General features: G+C 44.4%; 4 protein-coding genes across 10 annotated transcripts; 3 read left to right on the forward strand and 1 right to left on the reverse strand.

Moving 5' to 3' along the window:
• Positions 1 to 31: 31 nt before the first annotated feature.
• Positions 32 to 7,443, forward strand: mybl2a (v-myb avian myeloblastosis viral oncogene homolog-like 2a). Of its 3 annotated transcripts, XM_056422946.1 has the most exons (13): positions 32 to 240; positions 451 to 510; positions 1,978 to 2,074; positions 2,407 to 2,478; positions 2,687 to 2,779; positions 2,896 to 3,116; positions 3,273 to 3,393; positions 3,730 to 3,783; positions 3,957 to 4,180; positions 4,453 to 5,155; positions 5,362 to 5,604; positions 5,938 to 6,138; positions 6,242 to 7,443. In XM_056422946.1, exons 1-13 carry the CDS (start codon positions 230 to 232, stop codon positions 6,842 to 6,844), a joined length of 2,703 nt encoding a protein of 900 aa, XP_056278921.1. In that variant the 5' UTR covers positions 32 to 229; the 3' UTR covers positions 6,845 to 7,443. The 3 variants fall into 3 exon arrangements, with proteins under 3 accessions (XP_056278921.1, XP_056278922.1, XP_056278923.1); XM_056422947.1 differs by lacking the exon at positions 451 to 510; XM_056422948.1 differs by lacking the exons at positions 32 to 240; positions 451 to 510 and adding an exon at positions 716 to 751.
• A 448-nt stretch (positions 7,444 to 7,891) lies between these two features.
• nsun5 (NOP2/Sun RNA methyltransferase 5) lies at positions 7,892 to 10,774 on the forward strand. The gene is made up of 4 exons (XM_056423174.1): positions 7,892 to 8,990; positions 9,275 to 9,485; positions 9,857 to 10,021; positions 10,417 to 10,774. Exons 1-4 carry the CDS (start codon positions 8,066 to 8,068, stop codon positions 10,676 to 10,678), a joined length of 1,563 nt encoding a protein of 520 aa, XP_056279149.1. The 5' UTR covers positions 7,892 to 8,065; the 3' UTR covers positions 10,679 to 10,774.
• Positions 10,775 to 14,437: 3,663 nt separating this feature from the next.
• Positions 14,438 to 22,013, forward strand: LOC130199560 (uncharacterized). 5 transcript variants are annotated; one of them, XM_056423175.1, is made up of 9 exons: positions 14,438 to 15,006; positions 15,322 to 15,409; positions 15,563 to 15,686; positions 16,635 to 16,792; positions 16,869 to 16,971; positions 17,036 to 17,213; positions 21,258 to 21,383; positions 21,656 to 21,816; positions 21,881 to 22,013. In XM_056423175.1, exons 1-6 carry the CDS (start codon positions 14,990 to 14,992, stop codon positions 17,167 to 17,169), a joined length of 624 nt encoding a protein of 207 aa, XP_056279150.1. In that variant the 5' UTR covers positions 14,438 to 14,989; the 3' UTR covers positions 17,170 to 17,213; positions 21,258 to 21,383; positions 21,656 to 21,816; positions 21,881 to 22,013. The 5 variants fall into 5 exon arrangements, 4 of the variants coding, with proteins under 4 accessions (XP_056279150.1, XP_056279151.1, XP_056279152.1 ...); XR_008832850.1 differs by adding an exon at positions 16,344 to 16,482 and having other exon boundaries at positions 14,440 to 15,409; XM_056423176.1 differs by lacking the exon at positions 21,258 to 21,383.
• A 418-nt stretch (positions 22,014 to 22,431) lies between these two features.
• LOC130199571 (late histone H2A.L3-like) lies at positions 22,432 to 23,086 on the reverse strand. Its single transcript, XM_056423196.1, has one exon. The coding sequence runs from the start codon at positions 23,084 to 23,086 to the stop codon at positions 22,703 to 22,705; it is 384 nt and encodes a 127-aa protein (XP_056279171.1). The 3' UTR covers positions 22,432 to 22,702.
• Positions 23,087 to 26,025: the final 2,939 nt, after the last annotated feature.

Genomic DNA, 26,025 nt, shown 5'->3' on the forward strand with positions numbered 1-26,025 from the left:
CGGTGTTCTCAGTCCCGGGTGAATTGATAACGATGCAACGCCAAGAGTTCTTTCGTTGTTAACTGTGAATGTATTTTTAATAATGAAGAAGCATTGCATTACGCTCGTGTAGTTTTAACGAGAACAAACTCCAACGCTGTAAAAAGACCGAGTGTTTCAGTGGCTGTTAAACTCTCAGCCGCTCCAGCAGCAGCTGGGAGCTCCCGAGCAGAAGGAAGAAACAGGGGGGATGTCGCGCGGGTAAGTGTGGGAGACATTACCGTTGTGTATTTAGCGAAATGTGTTTTTGCAATGCGCAGGCTATAATTGCGTCACGTCTGTGAAATAAAACCAGCTTCACAGCTGATATTCGAGTGGCTGCATTGCTTTGTTGTGAGTGTGAGCGCGTTAGACGGCTGTCCCCCCTCCCTCATGTCGGTTTAAAGCCGTTGTTCTGTTGTGTCACGGTAGTGAGCTGGAAAAGCTGGACCCGGCCGTATTCCAGAAGCAGTTGCACCATCTGAAATTTAGGTAGGCATTTCTGTGTTTTCCCTCCTGTCACGTCGGCCGACTCCCTCCATCGCAGTTGCATCGAAACGATCACAAACGCCTCATATTCGCCGATACAAGATATTGCAGTCGCGCTTCGTGCCGCGCGCCGCTGGAGGCGCTCCGCCGGCTGAACTTACAGCCAACGCGTCCCCCAGCGTGCTCGCGCTGCCCGGCACACACGGGAGTGAGGGTTAGCTTGAAGTTAGAGCCAAGTTGCAATGTAAGTTTATTCTGTTGGCTATCATGTTTGACTCATCAATTGCAATAACTGTGTCGTGAGAGTTGCCCAGCGTGATGTTTGGATACATACGCGTGAGAGAAGAGTCATATTTATGTCGAGGTTACTGTTTGGCTGTGCCGGCTAACTAATGTTAGCTACTGGGCTAACTTATGTTGAGCTAAACTTTCTGTGGTGTGTGAAGCTAGCTCGCTGCTCTGGAGCACAACACGCATACTTGTCTAGATTTAGGACGGAGAGGTGAAACACAGGCGTTGTATTTCACTTACAAGTTGGTTAAATGTCAGTGGAGGGTTAATTAAGCATTTCTATCTTTTTATTTTATTTTATTTTTTAAATGCAAGGTTGCATGACTGTGGCAACTCTGTTTCTCTTGGCTTCAACTAATCTCTCTGATACATCGCGACGCACATGTAAATGATGTGTTGCCACTGGTAACGGATAGGAGGTGAGGCAACACATGAGAAACATCTCAGTATAATGCAGCCCAATTCAACATATCTGCTACTACATTTCCCTTAAGACCTGTATGGCAGTGTGTCAATCAGTACTCCTTAACATGAACCTTATTATACGTGTAAAGGTAGAATGTATGACATAGCGGTTGTATCAGATATTACAGTTGTGCCGAATTAAGTAGCTACTTAATTGATCCGTTCCTACTTTTGTACTACTTACTCCTGATTTCCTCCTGTCTAGTATCAACATTGTCTTTTCCATTTACATAGACACTAACTGGCTGGTTTTGTATAAAATGTTTCTTAGTTGTTTAGAGAGCAACTTATATCCAGCAGTATTCGCCATGAGTGGCATACACCGTGTGTTTCAAGCTGTGTTATTGTCTTACATTCTAGTGATTTGTCTTGGGCACTTTAAATGTACCACTTTGCCACAATTAAGTCAGTGACATGTTTTCTGTGAATTTAAACTGGATAGCTAAGCATTAGATTCATCTCTTCTTTACCAAAGCATAAAGGGAATGTAGTTGGTTTAAAATGATAAAAAATGACATTCAAACTGAATAGCATCCATTATAGAGTCCATATCAATCATGTCATATGTTCATACCTTAGAAACCTGATATGCCTAATTATTATCTATGATGTCTTCTCACTTTTTATAATCTCCTTAAATTACCCATCTGAAGGTTTATTCCATGACAAAATCCAGTAAAATTTTTGAATGATTGTTTATCTGTCTGTGTGCAGCATGGAAGAAGAAGAAGAAGGGGATTGTGACATGTGCACTGACTCAGACGACAAGACGGATGCTACCAACTGTAAAGTCAAATGGACTCAGGAAGAGGTAAGTGAAAAGAATAATTTGATCTTTTATATGTATTTTTCAGATATTCATCTGGTTTTATAATCTTGAGCAACACACTATAATTGGCAGTAGATTATTCTATTAGTGTTAGTGACCAAAATGTAATGCTCTATGCTTGCAAGAAGAGCCAACTGAGCCGGAGGTGCAAAGGCATGTTTTAAAAAATGTTGTGACATAGTCTTCTGTTTGTTAATTTTTTTGGTAGGTTTGTTGGTTCTATTGCTTTTTTCAAGATGACTGTTTCCTGACATTTGATCTTGAAGCTTACACTCAACTATACTAAAGCTGGACCGACTCCTTTTTGTTTGCAGGATGAAAATCTAAAAATCCTGATCAGCAACTTGGGGAAGAAAGATTGGAAAAACATAGCCAGTTTTTTACCGGTATGTATTCAGCAGAAGCAAAGTTACTTGAGTGAGAGAGAATGAACGACACAGCAATGTAAAGTGAAACTGAGGAAGGCCCGGCACATTTAACATGTCTCATTGTGGAACAGATCTTTGAATCCTTACCAATCTCTCCATGTTGATTTTCTCTCCTCCTTAGATAAATCAATTCTTCTTTTAAAAAAAACTGTCTTTGTTTTGGCAGGGACGGACGGATTTACAGTGTTCGCACCGCTGGATAAAGCACCTGGATCCTAATTTAGTCAAGGGCTTCTGGTCCAAAGAGGAAGATGAAAAGGTGGGAAAGACCACACAAAAACATCTGGTCGAGACTATGCTTAAACCCAGTTTGTAGTTGGTTTGTCCCATCTCACTCTCTACTCCTGTGGTCACATATGCATTTGCTCTGGACAGATATCAGAGCTGGTGGACAAGTACGGCACCAAAAACTGGTCCTTGATCGCAAGGCAACTGAAAGGACGGCTGGGGAAACAATGTCGTGAGCGCTGGCACAACCAGCTCGACCCACTGGTCAAAAAGAGTTCCTGGACCAATGAAGAAGACCTCATCATCTTCAAAGCCCACGCCATTCTGGGAAACCGGTGGGCTGAGATTGCCAGGCTGCTCCCTGGAAGGTGTGTGGCTTAGCTTTGATTTGCTGAATTTTAACAAAATAGATGATGGGCAATCGAATGCAATATTAGGTACATGGTGAACGTAACGACGTATCGGCCTGTCTTAACCCGAAATGACGGAGAGACTTGAATGTATATTTTTGATTCCTCTCGCAGGACTGACAATTCTGTGAAAAATCACTGGAACTGTACCATCAAGCGTAAAGCAGAGTTGGGCTTGTACAAAGATGACGATGACAGCATTTCCCTTGATATTCAACAGTTTGTTGAAGGAGAGGTAAAGTGATTTCTTAGCTGAGCACAAACTGTACACAGCTTATCACTTTCAGCTTTCACAAATGTTGTTTCTTAGTGCTTAGTGAGCCAATATGAATAGAATAGTAACAATAGAATTAGTTTGCGCCACTTGATTCATCATCATAGTGATGTAGCAGGTAAAATGTTGGTTGGTTACAATTTACAAATTGTGAAGAAAATGCTTCTGGCTACATATTATGAAATCAATCATATACCAATCTAATGTATTGGCTACTGGGCAGACTATGATGGTATCATTCATTATGCTTTGCAGCACAGACACTATTGTGCATTTACATTATATGTTGTTTTACAGGTGGACTTCAAGTGTGACGTGGTATTAGACACTGAACCAGTAACTCCTAAAGTGGTAAGCTTGCTCTGAGGATTTTCTTTTATGACTCAAATATGTTACGATTAAGTACCTCCTAAACATAGTTAATGCAATAATCACCAGAGTTGACTTGATTTTTAGTCATATTCTGCTGTGCGGTCTCAGCTGGTAAGCTTGGTTTTGCTCCCCTGATCTTTGCTTTGCTGCAGGTCAGGCCGGTGAAAGAAAAGAAGCCGGTATCGCAGAAAGTCAAACAGAATACGGCCGCTTTGCTTCATCAGACTTCAGCGTCCATGAGTCCCTCCTTGCCCCGCAGTTCCAGTTCCAGTCCGAGCTCGAGCTCCGGCGCTGCACCAGCATCTGCGTTGGTGGACCAGAAAAGGTTTACCAATGCGGCACTGAGGATGATCGCTGAAGACATGCTGCCACTCAGGTGACCTATTGAAGTGACCGTGTTGGGTTGTTGTCCAAAGTTGGCTAAAAATGTGTTTTATTTATCTCAAAGTCAAATGAGTACTCTCATGGGTCCATCTAACCTGGATGGTGTCATATGCAGTAGACTTAATTGCAGCAGAGGGCTAGTTGTATATTCTTTATGCATTCTAAATGGACATCCAAATCAACATCAAACCTCTAGAGCCCACACTTGCATGCGTCATTTGAAAATGCACAATGCCAATGTCGCTTTCCTTTTGTTCCCTGCAGTTTTGTTGAAGGCGCAGGCTTTCGGTCATTCATGAGTACCATCAGTCCTGAATGCAACAAGCTATCCCAACGTGGCGTGGGCCTCCAGCTCTATGATGAAGTGGAGAGAACCATCAAGCCTCAGCTCATCCGTGACCTTAAAGCCTGCCTCGCCAAAACCAAAGATGGACAGAGTGCTATTCATGTCACGCTTGACCTCTGGGCAGGGAATCAATCTCATCCAGTGGAGGAGCCCATTGTCGTTGTGCAACTCCATTTTGTCAGTGATTCCTGGCAGATACGCCGTCCTATTGTAGCCTTCCGCCACCTCAGCCACCAAAACCTGAGCACAACTGTGGCAACGGAGCTTGAAGGTGTGCTCCTGAGCTACGGCATCTTTCCTCCCAACATCGGCTATGTGCTCGTCAACCAAGCCAAAGAAGCCCTGGCCGTCAACAACTTGTTCTGCGACTACAAGATCATGTGCTCATCCAACCGGGGAGAACCTGATGGAGAAGAGATGGTGGCATTTCTGTCAGACCAGATGTCTGAAACAGAGTCCCCCTTTTCAGAGCTGCAGATCGGAACTCGAGCCGCCTGTGTCGCTCACACACTGCAGCTTGTGATTAAGGAGGCGCTGAAGAACTCCAGGGTCGTGGAAAACCTGCTCTCGCAGGTCCATAACGTGGTGGCTTTTTTTCGGAGCAGTGCCTACTGGAGCGAGGTGAGAGAAACTAAAACGGATGTTGCACTTGTGTTATACACTGTTATATTTGTTTTGCAAAGCTATATGAACCAGGTCAGCAACCGTTTTTCAGATTTTTATAGATTTTACGGTCTGACGATACCGTTTCTGTTCATGGACAGATTTAAAGAGAGCAGATTTTCTTCTCTGAATTGTTGACTGTTTTGCATTATTTCATCATCTAGGTCTTGTTGAAGGAGTGCAACGTTTCCCTGTGCCCTTCCTCCAATAACTGTCGCTGGAACTCCATGATGCTATCTTTACGGCGCATGGTGCAGGAGTCCGCCTGGAGCGCCATCATGACCCTCTTGGCTCAGGCCCGCATCGATGCCAACGACGCAGCCAGTGCCCCGCCTCTAGTCATGGCCAAGAGGGAGCAAGTGATTGACATCCTGGGTCTTCTTGAGCCCTTTGAGGAGGCCTTGCAGGTAAAAGAGAAAGTTCATTTCATGGATCTGGTGTAATGTTTGTGTTCCACATTGTGTTATATGTTCTTAAACACATGTATGTGCTTATTTGATGTTGAATATAATGAAGGCTGTAGACAGATGTTTACAAACAAACATTACAATCATTAACATTGCAACACTAATATTTGTCAATTGTGCACTGAGCCTTGCTTCAAGGATCAGATACTTATTTTTCTCTGGGAACCCCTCCATAAATATTATATACATGTTTGGAAATACAGTTTTATAGTGTTGCCGTATTGTTGATAGAAGACTATGTGAGATCATTTCCCGATGCTTTTTCTCACACAGGTACTGCAAGGAAATGGAGTGACCGTCTCTTTCATCACTCCATCCATTATTGGCCTTGATAAGACATTGGAGAGCATTGTTACCAACTACACCCACTTCAACAAGGCGCTGCGCACAGGCATCCACACACATTTTCAGTCCCTCATTCACCAGAAAGACATGATATTAGCTGCTGTGCTCGACCCCAGGATCAAACTTCAGGTATTGAATTTAAACATTGCCCTTCTGTCATGTGTTGCCCTTTTGCATCCCAGAGTGGAATCGGAATCAGAACTTTCATCCTTGTTTGAATGCTTTTTTGCAGCCGTTTCCTGATGTCAAACTGGAGGACCAGACGGATTTCCTAACTCCCCTGTCAAAGTATCAGGCTCGCACCATCGTGGAAGCCACACTAGAAAGCATGGAGGCTTCGGCAGCTCCCTCTGTGGAGGCAGATAAAGACCAGATGAGCAAAGAGTTGAAAAAGGAGCAAGATATCAAAGAGGAGAGTCAAGACGACACAAAGATGGAGGCATCTGATAACGGCTCGGATGACGCCAACTCCGGCAGAGTCGGGGAGAATGATCTCAAGCGCAAGTCCATCTTTAACTTCCTGCAGCCACCTGCAAAGACAATGAAGAGAGCCGAGCTTGACGTGTACCTATCCGAACCACTGTGGGAAAGCAACACCAGTTTGTTGTACTGGAAATCTGCAACTCGGTTCCCCCTGCTCCAGGGCATTGCCAAGAAGCTGCTGGCAGTGCCAGCCACCTCAGGGGGCTTCGAGCACCTGTGTCCGATAGCGGCGTGTATCGTGAAAGCCAAGAGGAACCGCCTGCCCCCTCACGCCACAGAGAGGCTGCTGCTATACAAAAACTCTTTAAAGACAAAGACTGTTAAAAAGCCCAATGGGGTTGCTAAACACTGACCGGTTAAGTGACTTTGCTGTGGTTATTGTGTGTCCCCCCCCCCGCCGAACCTACACTTTTGCTTCTTCATACATCATCCTATGCTACACAGTTGTATTTTGCAATGAAAGTGCTGCACAGCTTTAACATCAGCATGTCAGCAGAAATGTATTATTTATTGCTGTACACTTTGGATGTTAAGTCAGATTGCGAGTGTATGACTAGGTTCTTCATGGGTTAAGTGACTAATGTTTTCTGTTTTCTTTCTTTTTAATTTATTTGTTTCTGTGGTCTCCAGTAGATATACTGTGTATTAGTCACTGGGTAGTAAACTGAATGAGAGACTGTCCTTTTCCTCTCTAAAATGTTTATTATCTTCGTCATTGGCATTTTAAAAAATAAGTTATGATCAGCGATACTTTTAAGGTGTTGCAGTAAGACGTTTTCTCAAGTGTCTTGATTAACTGTCTAATGTCTGATGGGGCTGGATGGGAAACAAACCAGTTCACATTGAATGACAGTTAAGTGGTTTTAATGCAGTGATGAGGGCAAAGTGAACCTGTCAACTTTGCCCGCGCCACATGGGAATGAACTTGTATTAAAGAGTAAAACTATTTTATCTACGGTTTCCAGAATCCCATGATGTTCACTTCCATTTCTGTGTTTTCTAATCGCACTGAGTTAGAATATCACTAATACTATAATCAGCTGGGATCCGTCAGTCTGCTACTTAGTCTAAAGAATGCCTGCAGTCATTTAGCCTGAGGACTCCACACTGAAAGAATAAAGAATATAATCTATGATCCAAAAAAGTAAAAGAAAGCTATCTAAAAACCAAGATAACTAAGATATCAAAATACATCAGACTGATTATTATTTATTTACACCGTTAACCAATGTTCATGTAATTTAAAAGTTCACATAAGATGCGTTTTATGGGTAATTGGAGTTTAAAAGACAGTAAAGTGTCAGCTGATATATTTCAGCTGCGCCGTGATTGGCTGGACAGACACCCTGTGTCAGACGAAAGCCGTGGGTCAGCTCACGAGTACTTCCGGAGTCACTTCCTCTGCCATGTGCATGCGGGAGCGAAGTAGCGAAGCTGCTTTTTCTAACACGTTCGTGAGAAAAGCAGAGCCGCGTGTCGCCGCTCGGGACGAGGGCTGTGCCCGGACTGTTGTCGAGAGGAAAACAACCAGCAGGTAGAAACCGTGACGTATCCATAACAGCTCGTGTTCGCCATGGCTCTGTACGTGAAAGCTGCCGAGATCCTGGAGAAATCCGAGATGAAGCAGGCCGCCTTGAAAACAATGGTTTACGAGAGCAAGTTTTCAAACATCAAGCAGCTCTTCGCTCTGGTGTGTGAGACCGAGAAGTTCTCTTCCGTCCTGGAGGAGATCATCGAGTCCACCAAGCTGCTCAAGCAGGCCAAGCTGAAGATGCCCCTGGCCAAAGTGCTGGTCTACGACCTCCTGATCGGCCGGGGGCTGAAGTGCGGCGGGTCCTGGAAGACTGTGATGCTGAAGCATCGCTCCAGGCTGCAGGCGGCGCTGGCCCGCCTTAAGGTGAAGCAGAAGGTCAGCAAGAACGAGGACCTGCTCCCGGCCAGCGTCCAGAAGCTCTTCGGGATCCAGCTGCCCAGGTATGCGCGCGTGAACACCCTGAAGACCACCGTGGAGGACGCTGTGGACTATCTGAAGAGGGACGGCTTCTCCTACCTGGGCCACGCCTCTAGCCTGGGCGACTTGACCCTGAGGAAGAAAGACTTTGTGATCGACATGCATCTGCCAGAGCTGCTGGTCTTCTCTCCTAAAACTGACTTTCACGACCATTTCCTGTACAAGGCCGGACACTTCATTCTGCAGGACAAAGCCAGCTGCCTCCCGGCGTACCTCCTCAACCCCCCAGTCGGCAGCCATCTCATCGACGCCTGTGCTGCCCCGGGCAACAAGACCAGCCACCTGGCTGCCATCATGAAGAATAAGGGCAGACTGTTTGCCTTTGATTTAGATGCCAAGCGTCTGGCCACCATGTCCACTCTCCTGCTCCGAGCCGGGGTCACCTGCCAGCGGCTGGCCAACCGGGACTTCCTGACGGTGGACCCCGACAGCCAGGAGTTCAAAGATGTTGAGTATGTCCTGCTGGATCCGTCCTGCAGTGGATCAGGTAGAGTAGCAAATGGTTATTTCTGTGTGCAGTCTGGGTTTCTGATGACCTGTCTGCTGTTATCATAAAAGAAGCAGATGTGCAAAAAGGAAACTAATCAGAAACCTAGATGTTACTCATCAACTTTATTTCCAAATATCCCCATTCCTTACTCAACTTGTGTGTATAATGTGGGATTTACCTGTGTTTCTTTAACCCGCATGTCGTTGCATGCAATGCTAGTGCACCTGTACACAACCAAATTGGATGAATATTAAAATGTAATCGGTGTTGGCGGGGTCCAGGTATGGTGTGTCTCCGGGACGACGCGTCCTCTGTGAACCAGGACACGGTTCAGGCGCGTCTGGCCTCCTTGGCCTCCTTCCAGCTGCGCTGCCTGAACCACGGCCTCAAGTTCCCTCGCCTGAAGCGCCTGGTCTACTCCACCTGCTCCGTCCACCGCCAGGAGAACGAGGACGTCATCGCGGCCTGTCTGCAGCAGAACCCGGGCTTCAGGTAGCTGCCGTCCACTTTCACTCGCTCAAAAACAAACCTAGAAGGAGCCAAATGCCAGCACAGTGGGGCAATAGGGGGCTCTTTAATATTTGATGGTGCTGCCTTGAATATTTAGGTATTGGAGGTGAGAACAGATTTAAAATGATGTCCTTGGTTTTATAGGAAGACAGTGCAGAGAAGCTCTTTTCAGTACACATGTAGTGCTTCGGAAGTGAAAGAAAGCGGTCTATGAACTTATTTCTTTTTGATGCGAGTTAAAGGACATATCGTGGTTAAAGATGATTCTGAGATTCTTTACGGTGGTCCTGACATAGTAAATCCCTTCTGATGCACCTGTTCCCTGAATACATACATTATGTGTTCTCCCCCAGGCTCGTCCCTCTGCTGTCTGAGTGGCCAGAACGAGGCCTGCAGCCACTCCCGCAGTGTCTTCGCGCCAGCACTGCCAAGACTCGCACGCAAGGCTTCTTCGTGGCTTTGCTGGAGAAGCACAGTGGGGCTGGGAGTCTGAGGCCGGAGCCAGCGGTTCAGAGAAGGTAACCACCGGGGTGCCGTTTTAGATCCTATTGCAATACTTAATGTGTAATTCCAAGGGACGTCCAATTCGTGTTTATTTCCATGCCAATGTGCCCACACATGTTAACTATAATGCCGTTTTAAAACCTGTGATTTGTAAAATGGTCATGTTCAAGACGACATGTTTTGTGCTTCCATTCACATTCAACTTTAATTTCGTTACGAATATTGAGCTTGAAATGGAATTCTGCAGGTTTGCGGAGTAATTATCTGAAATATACAATATTAAATTAGACATGTGCTTTTTTCTTTTCAATTAACTCTTCTACGTCTTAAAGAAGCCGTTGGTACCGATGAGCAAGCGTCTCATTCAGAATTGTGAGGATTTTGACTTTCGCCATCTGCTCCGTCACAGCAAGCCCGAGGCGACGCCTCTCGGCCCGTCCAGCTGCAAGAAGAGACCTGCCGCTTCAGAAGAGTCTGGAGCTTCGGAGACAGAGGAGATGAAAGAGGTGGAGGAGATTGAGGAAACAGAGGAGAAGGAGATGGAGGAGACAGAGGAGAAGGAGGAGACAGAGAAGACCCCAATAACTGCAGCGGGACAGGCCGACGGTACACCTGGGAAGAAGAAGAGAAAGAGGGGAAAGAAGAAGAAGAAAGCAGCAGCAGTGGAGTGATGCGAAGTAGAATGGGACTGCCACAGCATGCTGTCTGGAAGCAATGCTTTATTAATATCTATGTGTGATGAAGAGTAAAGATTACTTTTTACTGCGTCACGTCTCCGTGTTTCATCACTGCAGCTCTGCAAAAGGGGGTTTTCTTTCAGGCATTTCTCCACAGTAATGACTATTTATTTCCAGTAGAGGGCAGGAAACCTGCAGCCAACCTGCTGAAGAAGACGTTTATTTCCGGCTTAACGGAGTCACTGTAGGTGGAAACACTCGTTGATTTTTTAACTGTTACGCAACAATGTTTTGTAACTAGCACGTTGTTGTGACTTGTAGCTTATTTCCTTCCCGGCGGTGGTTCGGCTCGGTCTTTAGAGAAAGTAAGTGACGTGTGCAGCTGATACCTTTAAGTAACCAGTATTTGGGTTTGAAGAAGAAAGGCATCAACTACAGCTTTCTCCCCGGTGTTACGGTTTAAATAGCGACCGTGTTAACTGGTGACTTTGAACCGAAAGCGTCCGTTGGTATCATAGTTAGACAGCTGTTGAAAACAGGAAGAGAACACGTAGAGCTGCCCTCGTGAATGCCGCATTGTTAAAATGTGTATAGTATACGGTATATTATTATGTATACAGAGCTGCCAACTTTTCAAAAAACCTTGGAGTGAGATTTTGTCGGGGGTGACCAACATTTTGCCGCGCACGCAGCCACACATTGGTGGCTCAAATATCAGGAAATTTGAATTAATGTGGCGTTGTACCCATGTTGTACCCATGTTGTACCCTGCATTCTGGCCTGGCAAAGGTCTTTTACGAGGCATCTTTGCTACCTTAAAGAATTACAATGTTTTTTAATAACTACTCTCATTTTTCAAAAACATGCCTATTTCTATTGCACAAATGTCCTGTCTTTATGTTAAATTCTTTATAATACATTTTACTTGTTCAAAGTGCTGTTTAGAAAATTGTTGAGAGGGTCCTTTTCCTAGGCCTGCAAATAAAGTGATAAATGCTATGTGGGCAGCCTTAACAAACAATGCTCTGATGTTTTGAGCATGCAGTATGTATACCAAGAGGATAACAAGGTGCTCTCCTGCTGCTTGTTATGACAGCTGAGTTAACATCACCACACAAAATCACACGCACAAACACAACCAATTATTTCAAGATTTAAAGTTTAAGAGTGAGAACTTAATTGAACCACATGTCATTAACAGGGCTCTTAAGTTTTGAAGACAGGCAAGAGTGACATATCTATCCAGGATGCTTTATTTTCATTGGTTGCTGGATTAAATCATACCCAGATACAACAGATACGTTTTTTTCTGATTGGCTATTGTGTAGCCCCATTTCTTTTTTTTGATTGGCTGATAAGTGGCTCCTCACAGCAGAACTCCAGGGGAGCGCTTGATTCCTCCATGGTGAGGGCAGCGCGGCCAGCTCATGTTGGCGCGCTGCGGCACATTACAACATTAAATAGCGGAGTTTTTTCAGCGTGAGAAATACGATGTGTGGCGGGAGTGCGTGACTTAAGACCGAAATGCGTGACTGTCACGCTCAATGCGTGGCACTTGAGAGCCCTGCATTAACACACCGTAGTCTGCTCGTTGTGTCTGTTTGAAAATCTTCTTCTGTTGCTAACTTCGGGACTCTGGGGTAAATAGGATGTCTATGCAGCGAATAGGTTTATAGATGCGCTCCTTAGCGCCATCTATCGTCGCGGAGTTTGAAAAGAAACCAACGAGCCTCGGCCCAAAATCAGAATTTCTTTTGCCGTGAGAAATTGGTTGTGTGGCGTGAGAGCGTGTGAAAACATGCAAAAGCGTGTGTCACACGGCGAAACCGTGAGAGTTGGTAGCTCTGGTTTAACAAATGCTTTTGTAGAAAATCCACTCAGTGTTTAGATCAGGGGTCCCCAAACTTTTTCCTGAGAGGGCCACATAACGTTTCCCTTGTCTGCTGGAGGGCCAGCCGGGGGAGGGGGGGGGTGCTAGTGAGAAGTGAGAGTGTGCTCACCTGTGCGCGCGCATCACGGCTGAGTGATGCGCGCGCCGCTGTGCGCTCTGATCGCTCTTTTAATGAAGTATCGATACTAAAAATATGCTAAATCACATCGTTTTTAACGTACGGGTACTTTCTTAGTATCGATACACCGTGCAGCGTGACAGCAGTAGATGTCGCGGACTAACATTCAAGCTAACCTGAACCCCCAAACGCTGTGGACATCTGAACGCTGATTGGCCGAGACGTGACACGTCCCATCAAAGATGTTTTATTGCGAAGAGCACCACTTCACATTTTCTCCGCGTCTCACTGCAATCTCAACGGCAGCGGGCCAGGTGAAAAAAATAATAAATCGGAACGCGTCTCTGGTATTGTTCAGGGGGCCGGTCCAAATGTGGAGGCGGGCCGAATCCGGCCCGCGGGCCGTAGTTTGGGGACCACTGGTTTAGATCGTCTATCCTTCACCCTGGTTTCTCCCTCTCTTTCTTTATTTATCTTTCTCCTTCTGACTCAATTTCTTTCTCTCTCTTGATCTCACGTCTGACTTTCCCCCCTCTCTCTCATTTCTTGGATTGTGATTCATATCTTTTTTAATATTTAGAAGATAACGTTTTGCTTATCTTTTTCAGTTCTACATTTCCACCCAATATGTTTGTGCTTCATTATTTTCAGCAGGAAGTTTCCCTTTTTGATATGTTCAGATGTTTAAGCTATGTTCAGCCTATTTCAGCTGTTGGCAGCTAGTTTAAGCTATGTTCATCTTTAAAAAAAAAGATATTTCAGCTAATTTCAGACATTTCCAGCTATTCCCAGACATTTTCAGTTAATCATTTCTTATTTCAGCTATGTTCAGACATTTTCAGTTATTTATTTCATATTTCAGCTATTTTCAGACATTTTCAGTTATTCATTTCATATTTCCAGATATTTTCACTTATTTATTTCATATTTCAGCTATTTCCAGATATTTTCAGTTATTCATTTCATATTTCAGCTATTTCCAGACATTTTCACTCATTCATTTCATATTTCAGATATTTCCAGACATTTTCACTTATTCATTTCATATTTCAGCTATGTCCAGACATTTTCACTTTTTCCTTTTATATTTCAGCTATTTCCAGACATTTTCACTTATTCATTTAATATTTCAGATATTTCCAGATATTTTCACTTATTCATTTCATAGTTCAGCTATTTCCCGACAATTTCAGTTATTCCTCATATTTCAGCTATCTCCAGACATTTTCAGTTATTCATTTCATATTTCAGCTATTTCCAGACATTTTCACTTATTCATTTCATATTTCAGCTATTTCCCGACATTTTCAAACATTTTCAGCAATTTTGTTTTTATTTTTCAGCTTCAAGCTTTAAAATGTTAGCATTCCAACGCATTTTCAGAAGGAAATGCTCTTTCTAGTTTATATATAATATACAGGTTATATATCATGTACATGTTTTATAACCTTGATAGATGTTCATTATAGTTTATATATTATATACATATTATATATCATATACATGTTTTATAATCTTTATAGATGCTCATTATAGTTTATATATTATATACATATTATATATCATATACATGTTTTATAATCTTTATAGATGCTCATTATAGTTTATATATAATATACATATTATATATCATATACATGTTGTATAACCTTTATAGATGCTCATTATAGCTTTATATATATATATATATATATATATATATATATATATATCATATGCATGTTGTATAACCGTTATGCTCAGTATAGCTTTATATGGATAACAGATTATATATCATATAACCTCCAACACATTTTTTAGTTTTGTCAACTGTCAACATCTACTAGAATCTTGCAGATGAAGCAACGCCAAGTAGAAAAAGACAATAAAAACCAAACCCATGACGAAGTATAAATAAACAAAGTATAAATAAAGTGTATGAAAATTAGTTCTCCTATAAACATTATAAATATGATATAGATTCATTGTTTTGATGGCTTTTCGTCATATTGTTTTATTTGGGCTCTATATTTATTTATAATGTTGTAAATTCAATGTTTGTGAATGTAGAGCTTGGAAAGCAGGACAATTGTATTTAACATAGAATAATGCATGACGGTCTTTTATCAGTTATTTGTGTCCACTTTACGTTACTGTGCATGACCACTTTGTCAATAAAGAGTTTTCAAAAGGAATTCCGTCCACAGGCCAATAAGATCGCTTGACGTCACCGTCCACAGGCCAATAAAATCGCTTGGCGTCACCGTCCACAGGCCAATCAGATCGCTCGGTGTGCCGCGTCTATTTGAAAACAGAAATGGCTGAAGCGCGAGCGTAAGTCTCTAACGTTTAACCCTGTGTTGTCGTTTTAAACGTTTCAATATGCTTCAGATAACATGTTTAACATGTCAGATAACGTGTACGTTGTGTTTTAAAGTTGTAACTAAAGCGTTTGCGTTAGTTAGCTAGCAGAAGCTAACGGCTGCTAACTAGATTACTAAGAGTACGAACGTTACAGGTACCTCTGAGATGTAGTATAATACTACAGGTACCTCTGAGATGTCGTATAATACTACAGGTACCTCTGAGATGTAGTATACTACAGGTACCTCTGAGATGTCGTACAGTACTACCTGTCCCTGCGTCCAGGGTTCTGCGGTGCTGTGATCCGGTTATCTTGGGTTCCTTTAGAGACTCAGAACCACCTGAAGCAGCTCGGATGGTTCTCCACCTGATGGTCTGTTCATGTCACAGTGTACAAATACTCTGTACAAGTACACAAGTTGCCATCGAAATGTACTTGAAGCACTAAAAGTAATCGTGCTGCTTAATAAAACACGCATGGTGTGTACATGTACATCCCTGTGTTCACACACGTGTGTGTGTGTAGGACAGCAGGCGGGTCCAGAACGTTCTGGGCCGCGAGCTATTTGTTCTGGACTTAATGATGTCCCTGCTGGAGGGGCTGGAGTCTGCCCGGCAACTGATGACACAGGCCTGCCCCGCCCAGCCTGGTACACACTGTACACACAGTACATACCGTTCTACTCGTCGTTTAAAGTATATACATATATATATATATACATAGTAGAGATTCACCGATCAGGTTTTTGGTGCCGATCACCGATCACTGAAATCAGTATCTGCCGATCCGATAATACCGATCACGGTGTCGGTTGAAGCATTCTATTTATTGTGTAGCATTATTGCCTCTGACTATGAGGAAATGCATATATAAAGCAACTCAAACATTCAAGAAATTACAGATTTCTTTAAACATTTAGGACTTTTACTTTGAAAATGTTCCTAATTGATACATTTAAATTGTTTGATTGCTATTGTAGGGGATTTCAGATATGTATGGAACACATCTGCATCCTTCATTTCCTGGAACTCTTGAGGAAATCTATTTACAGGACTTTTTTTAACATACAAAAGTCTGACTTATTTTTATAAACTCTTCCTTGCTACAGTAAAAATGTTTTAATGTTAGCATAATTTAAGCTAAATCTCAAACGATCTCTAAAGATACAAAATCAGTTCATAGTTTACTTTTGTATGATTTGTCGACATCTTATTTTGAAAAGCGGATGTTGTTTCACGTGGTTCTTTCCGCTAACTTTGCAAAACCCTCTTTGCTCCCGATGGAATGCGTTTACCGTGATCATCAGTCTATAGGGGCAGACATGTGAGTCGGCTGAGTCGACCCAGAGATTCAACTCTGGGGACAGGGACGCCGCTCGGTGCGTGAGGATCCCCTCGTGGACCTCTCACTCTGCGGCCCTCGCCGGGCGCATCGTCTCCGTTGAGGTGCGCAGCGATTGAAACGTCTGATAGTTCTCGCAGATGTTACGTCATCTGATCGGCCGTTTTGAGAACGCCGATCAAAACCGATAATGGGAATATCGGCCGATCAGATCGGTGCATCCCTAATATATATATATAACTGTGTGTGTGTGTAGGGGGCGGGGCTCGCAGCAGGTGGAAGGCTCTGAAAGGAGACAGCAGGTCCAGGACGGAGGACACAGAGACACTCCTCAGATCTCTGGAGGACAAAGTTCAACAAATACACAACAGGAGACACACACTCACACAACTGGTCCACCAGCTGGAGAGCAAGGTCACTCACACACACACACACACAGAGAGACACACTCTCCTCTCCTTGTCTCATCTCCTCTCCTTGTCTCCTTCAGAAGCAGCAGCATGAAAGGCTGGAGGAGTCTCTGCAGAAGGCCCAGAATGCATTGCAGTTATGCGACAATCAGCTGAACCAGCTGAGGGCGGAGTCAGAGATGAGTGAGTGTCACGTGGCCGTCACTCGGTCGTTCTGATTGGTCACTAATGTGTGGCCACTTGTCAGGCTGCAGGTGTACGCCTCTTCCCTACAGGACAGCATGCAGATCAACCTGCTGTCATTCAGCCAATCAGAGCTGCGTCTGGAGCTCAGGCCACGCCCCTCTACAGATATGTCGTCCAATGAGCCGGAACTACTGAAGTTGTCAGTCACCTGGAGCCACGGCGACCGCTTCACACTGCAGGTCACTTCCTCATTCACGCCTGTCTGCTGATTGGCTGGCCCTTCTTAAAGCCACAGTGTATCTTTACTGATTGGCTGGCCCTTCTTAAAGCCACAGTGTATCTTTACTGATTGGCTGGCCCTTCTTAAAGCCGCAGTGTAATTGTAACGTAATTCAGAATTGAACAGCCTGGAAGAGCTTCTACAATAATACGATCCACAGTCTGCTGTAGTTCTCTCCTTTAGGGAGACGTTTATTCACTGATAAAAAGCAAAGTACAAACCACGGGGAGCTCTCCTCAACATGCAAGTTGAAGCCCGAAAAACACACCCCTCCTTAGCACATCAAGATTCCATCTTTTAAACCCAGATCTCGTCACAGGAGCATATCCCATCCCTCGTACCCCCGGGTGGGGGCTGTCTGTTGGCCGTGCCTCTTGGTATGTGTAAATACTGATAACAAGAGTGAATGTTGAATACGGTCAGGCGTGTAGCTGCCCTTGAGCTGCAGACACAATATCTCTCTCTCTCCTCACAGGCAAAGTGCCGTCTCTTCTGATGTTTTGCCGGAACCTAGACATTACGGTCCCTTCAATAAATCAGATTAATATTAACAATCCCCATTTTTACATAATTCATTATGTAACTCAATTTTAATATAAATCTAGAAGAACTGGCTCGATCAGTACAGGGTGGAGATCTGAACATTATAAGTAGAAATAAGTGTAATTAAATCAGTACAGAGTGGAAATATCTAACAACAATAAGACTAAATAAGTGTCGTGTGATATCAGTACAGAGTGGAAATCTCAACATTATAAGTGTAGTGTGATATCCAAAAACTTGATAGATGTCATAAGAAGCTAAGCTGAACCCTCTTATATCCAGGATCTTTATATTCCTCGTACTAGAGAACCGTTGTCTCCAGGTATTTGTAACATTCTCCTTTCTACTGGATATTCCTCTGAGCACATAGTATGCTAATACAAACACAGTATGAAAAAAAACTCCCTATCAGGACAGTCTCCCGCCTCTTTAAGTGTGTGCTTGTGTGCACTATATGGGATATGGTCAAACCTTAGCAAGTTATGTGGACAGGAAGGGAGCGTCCAATTCGGTTTCTTCCTCGGATCCGTCGCCGTTGATACTTATCTGCTCACCATCGTCCCCATCCTCTCCATTAGTTCTCGTCACTCAGTGTGACCTCTGTCCCAGTCCACGCTGGTTACTTTAAGGAATGTGAGGTTTCTTGCTGACGTCTCCCCCCTCGTCTCTTATCGTTATTGTGTCTGAGCCTTCTGGTCCTCGCTCTGCAGTCTCCTCTCTACCGGTTCAGACTGGAGCAGCACAAGGCCGCTGGGTCTGTCTCTGTCTGGTGTTGTTGACCCTTGTCTGAGGGAGAGAGCTGTGTGTGCCCTCTCAACCATCTTTGTAGATGTCATTTAAGCCTAATATAACACAATGTAAAAGTTTAATACACCCTCTGTATATATGTTGTGGAAGCACACAATTTGAACCATTTTAACCAGCACATTCCCCCCTTGGGAGACAGAAGTCTCTCACCAGACAGAACATGTTGTTGCTCCTGTGACTCTTCTGGTTCATGTACTTTGCGTACTTCTGCTGGTGTTCTGGTGTGGATTGGCCACGCCTTGCTTCTCCTCGCCTCTGTGGCCGGCGGGGCTTTGCCGTGATGGTCTCCTCTCCTCTGGCCTTCCTTCAGGTGCTTCTGCCTTGGTGCAGTGTGTGATGTGGTTTCTCTTCACTGCGGTGGGCGTGGCCAGTCCCATCAGGTAGGGTCCAGTCTGCCGTGGCTCGTCATCCTTCCTTGGATGGACCTCCTCCTTCTGTGGGTCTGGTCCCACGTGCCTCTCCTCCGTGGCTCCTTCCACCTGTTGAAACAGTGCTTCCTGCATACCTGCCGCTCCCTGGAAATAGCTTCGTATTTCTTTGGCTAACAGATCCCATGGGGGACCTTTATGAGGTCTCTTCTGGTAGCGTATCGGGCTGAGGGTTCGGGGCTGTTATCTGGAATAAAGGGGCAACAACTTTGGCCAAAGCTGGAGCAGAGTCCTCCATCTTTTGCTCACAACATATCGAGTGCCATCTTGTTCTAATAAGTCATTAGCTGTCCTTGCATTCCTGTCGGTCATGTCAAGTTGTTGAAATGCACATAGTTTAGACAGTCCACATCCTGATTCTAAACCTACTGCTATCTGATCTATTGGTCTGTACTCGTCTGGCCCTCCTCTGCGTACTCTGGCGTCAACATAGATTGTCGAGCCAGCTTCTAGGTCAAAAACAACCTTTTCTTTCTGTCCTTTTATCTTCCTCTCTCTCTCACTGTCTAAAACACATGTTAAGTCACTCCCTTCCCCCTTTTGAAATAGGATGGAATTCCTAAATCCATCCTTATCAATAATAATACTAATAAGCAGTTAACCTCTAGAAGAAAACAGAGAAATAAAAAATGCATGCGTCTGTCAAATGAATGCAGGAGAACCATGTCTTGTCTGAACTCACAGCATCATCATTGTGCTTGGGTTAGGAATGTCACAATAAGTCGGCAGTAAAGAACGGGTTACACATTTATTTATTGGCCCATTTTCAAGGTTTAGGAAATTAATTAATATATTCCAGTGAGCCCTCGTCCTCTCCAGTACACCTGCCTTTAAAAAAAAAAAATCTACAGTCTGTTCCATCCTTAAGGGATGCTGGTGACGATTAAATTGGAATCGTACGGGTGTTTAACTCTATCTCTACGGGAGCTATCGGAATCAGTCACACATCAGTTCACTCTTCAGTCCTAAAAGTGTCTGGAAATAAGTTAAGCATGTTGTCAGTGTCCCCATGATCAGTGTTCTCTCTACTATGTGTGTGGCTAAGCATGTGTCTAAGCATGTGTCTCTAATATTAACTGGACCTTCGATGTGTGTGTAGTTCTGTACATGTTCTCAAATGTGGAGTAATGCCAGTATTTATTTTGTGTGTGCACCCAGTCCGTAGCCTCAACCTCTGCTTCCACCATTGTTCTTCTCTGTGCCTCCACTCTGGACCAACACTGTGATGTGGAGCTGCGGCGTCAACGACTGCATACAATCTGCAGCTCTGGTGTTCATTTCACAGCCGCTGCTACTCCTTGCTTCTCTGCATAGATCTCCTAGCCTCCACAGTTGGGTTTTCACGAACCTCAATCTCGTGTTGCAGGCAGTCCCTCAGGATTTCAGATCTCATCTTGTATCGAGGTGTAGTAAAGGGCACAATTTTTTTTGGTCCCCTGGTGGTGAGTAGGGATGCAGGACTTTGAACCAAAGTCTCCACTGCTGGCTGTTGTCATGCAGAGGTGTGATGTCATCATCATCTACTCTGTCCCACCAGACGCTTTGCTTCCTGTTCAGTGTCTCTTTAGTCTCCAGTTGAATCATTGGGCGACTAGTGGGTGTGGCACATTTCTATTCAGTGAGTACAGTTTGCTGTCAGCTGTTGGATCTGGGCACGCCTAATGTTATGTCTCTGGTCCGGGCCTGGTGCCGTGGATCACTATTGCCTTGTGGCTGTGTGTTGGGTGCTTGTTATGGCGCGGTAGACATTATGGGAGCACTGAAGCGGTCCTGCTAACCCTTTGGTGGATAAGGACAAAAATTAGCCCAATGTCCAGCCTGGCCACAGTTGAAACAGTTATTATGTCTAGTTCCTCTGAAGCCCCAGTTGTTACCCCTCTTAGTCCTCATTCCTCTTCTTTTAGTGCTGTTCTCCCAATGATGTGAGGCCCCATTTCTATCTCTACGGGAGCTATCGGGATCAGTCACACATCAGTTAATCCTTTAGTCCTAAAAGTGACTTGAAATAAGCTACGCTTACTGATTGGCTGGCCCTTCTTAAAGCCGCAGTGTGTCTTTACTGATTGGCTGGCCCTTCTTAAAGCCACAGTGTATCTTTACTGATTGGCTGGCCCTTCTTAAAGCCGCAGCAGTGTGTCTTTACTGATTGGCTGGCCCTTCTTAAAGCCACAGTGTATCTTTACTGATTGGCTGGACCTTCTTAAAGCCGCAGTGTGTCTTTGCAGGTGAGGGAGGGTCCTGCTGGTCTGGTGGAGGACGGGCTGTCGGGCCGGCGGTCTAAACTGAGCGCCGCCTTGCTGGAGGTGATGCAGCGTTACCTGTGTCAGTTCCAGCTGCTGTCTGAGATCTAGGTAAATCCACTTCCTGCTAGATAATAAACTGCAGGCGATGCATTCTCTCTCCTGGGGCTCCTCTGGTTGTATAGAAGTATATGCTTCATGTGTTAAAGCTGCATTCTCTCTCCTGACCACCAGGGGCGACTCCTCTGGTTGTATAGAAGTCTATGCTTCATGTGTTAACGCTGCATTCTCTCTCCTGACCACCAGGATGTGATTTGTGTGTTCTTGAACCTCCCAGAATGCATTTGGCTCAACAGAAGGCGTGTTGACCTCTGTCTCCTCAGCTTCGCCATCGACTGGCGCCCGGCCCAGCAGATCCTGGTGTTCCTGAAGTCGGCTGGGCTGGTCTTCACCCTGCAGGTCCAGGACGGGTACCCTGGAGCCGGGTCGGCCCGCCTGCTGTCAGCACTCAGACGGCCGAGCTGTGGACACGTCTGGGCTGAAGGTACAGAGTACCACAGAGTACCGCAGTTACCCAAGAATAATAACAATGTCTCTCTCTCTCTCAGCCTCTCAGATCTAACCACAGTCTCACTGATTGGTTGGTGTTCCTCAGCAGCGCTCCAATGGACTGACTCCTCCTCCTCTGGACTGGCTCCTCCCCTGGACTGTGTTACTAAATAAATGTTTACAACAAGTGAATTCTTCTCTTTATGAAATGTGATCACCACCTCCCCCTGCTCCTCCTATGGGAGGAGGAGGAGCTCATTGCATATGTGGCCCCTCCTCTTGAAGGGATGGCATAACATCAATGTAATGTCCCTGAAGTCCTGAACCAGAGCCTCACCAGACCTGGCTCATCCTGGTGAGGCTCTGAGGCCTCCACTTCCTGCTGGTTCTTGGGCTTTCCCTTCAGTTTGATCCCCAGCTAGTGAAATGCAGGATAACTGGATTCAGGTCACGTGACACTACCATTGCAGAATATTCCTGGCATGTTAAGACAAGAAAATAGATGAATATCATAGTACTAGACGGGAGACTTCCGGTAAAAACCTGCGGACGTAGGAGAGGACAGGCTGCTGTAGTAGGCGTGGCCTAGCCAGAGGCGCCAAAACTCGACCCAATTTCCTGCTTCTTGAGCCCTTCGTAGAGTACATAATGTATATACACGCACTTACAAATATCCATATAAGTATGTATATATACACATACGGATAATACTTATATTCTAATGAAGTAGTTTCCAGTAAATTATCGGGTCATCGTTATGATGGTTCCTAGTTTAACTGTCATATTGAGGCAGTGGCCTCAGCTCATGTGTCGGTGCTCATGTTCTTAAAGGATCTCTAGTGGAGTGGTGGCTCTTAAAAGAGCCGTTGTTGTTGTTGCGTCTACTTCTTGGCGGCTTTCTCGGTCTTCTTGGGCAGCAGCACCGCCTGGATGTTGGGCAGCACGCCGCCCTGAGCGATGGTCACTCCGCCCAGCAGCTTGTTGAGCTCCTCGTCGTTGCGGACGGCCAGCTGCAGGTGACGGGGGATGATACGGGTCTTCTTGTTGTCGCGGGCCGCGTTCCCGGCCAGCTCCAGGATCTCAGCGGTCAGATACTCCAGCACCGCCGCCAGGTACACCGGAGCTCCGGCGCCGACACGCCGGGCGTAGTTACCCTTCCTCAAGTGCCTGTGGACACGGCCCACGGGGAACTGGAGCCCGGCCCTGGAGGACCTGGTCTTGGACTTCACTCTGGTCTTACCGGCTCCCTTTCCACGTCCAGACATGTTAGTTCCTTGGTTTTGTCAAATGAAGAACTGACGCAGTGAGTCCCACACCCGCTACTTTATAAGACTCAGCTGCTCTCTGATTGGTCAGAGTGAGCGTGTGTGTGATCACCCAATCAGAAGCGAGTTCTGCTACAGGGCTTCCGCTGAGCACTTGAAACACGGAGTTTCAAAATATACGTGATAGATTAAACCGGAAATGATTGTAATATAATCACACTGTCAATCATATTGTTATTAGAACTACAGTATTATAACTACAGTATTAGTACTACAGTGTAGTATTAGTACTACGGTATTAGTACAACAGTATTAGTACTACAGTGTAGTATTAGTACTACAGTATTAGTACTACAGTGTAGTATTAGTACGACGGTATCAGTACTACAGTATTAGTACTACAGTATTAGTACTACGGTATCAGTACTACAGCATTAGTACTACAGTATCAGTCCTACTACAGTTTTAGTACTACAGTGTAGTATTAGTACTACGGTATTAGTACTACAATGTAGTATCAGGAGTACTACAGTATTAGTACTACAGTGTAGTATTAGTACTACGGTATTAGTACAACAGCATTAGTACTACAGTATCAGTACTACTACAGCAGGGCTATTCAACTTCAGTAGCAAGTGGGCCGAATAAGAAAATCACGGGGGGTGTGAGGGCCGCACAGAATATTGATCAAATCAACACCCGATGCTCACCTGTGCGAGCAGGATTGTTGTACTGCTGCACTATATTTAATATTGTTTAGCTTCTACTACGTTTCACTTCGTAATATATTGTAGCGACCCTGTGAAGTGGCTGTCAATCACAGTGTGGCACCGTGCATGCTGGTCGAGGGGACGTGCCTGTGATTGGCGGAGTAGAGGGGAGGCGGGGTTAACCTGTCGGAAAACGGAAGTTAAGGGTGGTTGACGGGAACCGTTGTTGTTGACGTTCGACCTGCTAAGCTGAGAGGAACACGCTGTCTGTGTTGGTGGATGCCTAATAAAGGGAGGATTAATAACGTCGTCCCGTCTCCGTGTCATCAGTGCCATAACGTCCGAGACGTTACAATATCATGGTATATAAGTGTAATAGGTTACGAAGTGAAACGTAGTAGTAGCAAAACAATATTAAATACAGTACAGCAGTAATGTACAGCACTATCTTATTGCATATTGTAAGTAAGTGTCTACAAAAAGACAATATATATATATATCCATCTGTGTATCTAGCTATTTTAGCTATCTATCTATCTATCTATCTAGCTAAACCGCAGCTCCTCCATTCTGTGATCATGAAAGTGATTTATTCCGCTGTCCGGGCACTTCAGTGAAGCTTGTCACTGAGTCGTCGCAGACTCGTCAATGCGCAGACATGCCTCAGACGCGCCTGGCCGACCCTCCGTCCGCTGGCACTTTTTGACTAGTAGTGGCACTTTTTGACTAGCTGCGGCATCTGCTGGCAACTGCTGGCAAGTGTCACTGAGTGCCAGTGCTTAAACTTTAGACTAACAGTGGCATCTCCTCAAAGGAGAATTTCATGGAGGTATAACAGTATGACATGGTAAAAAAATTAATTATATATTTTTATTATTAAAGAAAGGCGGGTACATTATACATATCATGGTATATAAGTGTTATATATTACGAAGTGAAACGTAGTAGTAGCAAAACAATATTCAATATAGTACAGCAGTATTGTACAGCAATATCGTATTGCATATTGTAAGTAAGTCTAAAAAAATACATTATCTATGCAAGTCTGTGGCACTTATGACAAGCACAACACGAAGAGAGCTGCGAGCATCGTGCACAGACAGCGACACAATGTCACGTCTTGCCCCATGGGAAGAATGGACGTCAGTGTGTGTGTTGGGGAGGAGAGGAAATAGATGGGGGTGCATTTTTATTTGAGTTTGTGACCGTATGTATGTGAATTTTCGTGTTGGAGGCCTTGTGTGGATTGGTGTGTCTTGGCAGTGTAACCATGTGTGTGTTCTGTTTGAGAGGGTGAGCTGACCCAGATCTGCTTATTAGCATCAGGAGGAGGGGGACGGCCGTCACTTCGAGCTTTGTGCCTGAGCAGTGAACTGTGCTCGTGCTTCATTGACACACCATCAAGCATCATAACACACGCACGCACGCACGCGCACACGCACGCACACACACACACACACACACACACACACACACACACACACACACACACACACACACACACACACACACACACACACACACTTCCTTACTTCATCTTTTTCATCCATTGCTCCAAAATATCTGTGCTGTCCAGGTAATACATCATCTCAGAAAACACACAGACAGTTTAAGAAAACAGTATTAATCTGAACGTTAGAAATCAAATGTATCCAAATGTGAGACAGTTTCTCGAAATTCAATTTCAATAGCAGTGAATATTCAAACTTGAGAAGCCATTGTGTATCGATGGAGGATTACATAACATATAATTACTGTGTCTTAAGCATTACTTCAGAAAATAAATCACTGATATATTTGGCCTCTTTGGGATTATAATCTAAAAATTCTGTTATAGAACGCTGTTTCTGTAACGATAGATTTGTAGATTATTTGTGCTGCATCGAAGGGGTTTGACTAACATTCAACTAATATGCATAATAGCATATGCAATTTCAGTTTGCTTTAAAGTTCTGTATTGGCCAAGGTAATTTGGTTATTTGATCTTTACACAAGGGATTAAAGATGCCGTGAAGAACATTATGTCAGAACGATTATCTGCACAAACCGGTGCTTCCATTTCAAGTAAAAAACGCGAGAGACCTTTTTAATACATACATCAGATTTATCTATGTACTATAGTACATTTATATATATTATATTTCCTTGTACAATTTGTTCATGCACTGCAATACACATCAACATCTATTCTATTTCAGCATTGGGAAATGCACTCATGCAATTAAGGAT

This window comes from Pseudoliparis swirei, chromosome 9 (assembly GCF_029220125.1).
Source record: "Pseudoliparis swirei isolate HS2019 ecotype Mariana Trench chromosome 9, NWPU_hadal_v1, whole genome shotgun sequence".
Classification (NCBI taxonomy): Eukaryota; Metazoa; Chordata; class Actinopteri; order Perciformes; family Liparidae; genus Pseudoliparis; species Pseudoliparis swirei.

Coding starts and splice junctions, on each gene's coding strand:
- mybl2a (XM_056422946.1), top strand. Junction 2,780..2,895: donor CCAAAGAGGAAGATGAAAAG/GTGGGAAAGACC, acceptor TGCTCTGGACAG/ATATCAGAGCTGGTGGACAA. Junction 6,139..6,241: donor ACCCCAGGATCAAACTTCAG/GTATTGAATTTA, acceptor GCTTTTTTGCAG/CCGTTTCCTGATGTCAAACT.
- nsun5 (XM_056423174.1), top strand. CDS start 8,066: ATGGCTCTGTACGTGAAAGCTGCCGAGATCCTGGAGAAATCCGAGATG. Junction 9,486..9,856: donor CAGCAGAACCCGGGCTTCAG/GTAGCTGCCGTC, acceptor GTTCTCCCCCAG/GCTCGTCCCTCTGCTGTCTG. Junction 10,022..10,416: donor GAGCCAGCGGTTCAGAGAAG/GTAACCACCGGG, acceptor GCTCCGTCACAG/CAAGCCCGAGGCGACGCCTC.
- LOC130199571 (XM_056423196.1), bottom strand. CDS start 23,086: ATGTCTGGACGTGGAAAGGGAGCCGGTAAGACCAGAGTGAAGTCCAAG.
- LOC130199560 (XM_056423175.1), top strand. Junction 15,410..15,562: donor GGATGGTTCTCCACCTGATG/GTCTGTTCATGT, acceptor GTGTGTGTGTAG/GACAGCAGGCGGGTCCAGAA. Junction 15,687..16,634: donor GGCCTGCCCCGCCCAGCCTG/GTACACACTGTA, acceptor GTGTGTGTGTAG/GGGGCGGGGCTCGCAGCAGG.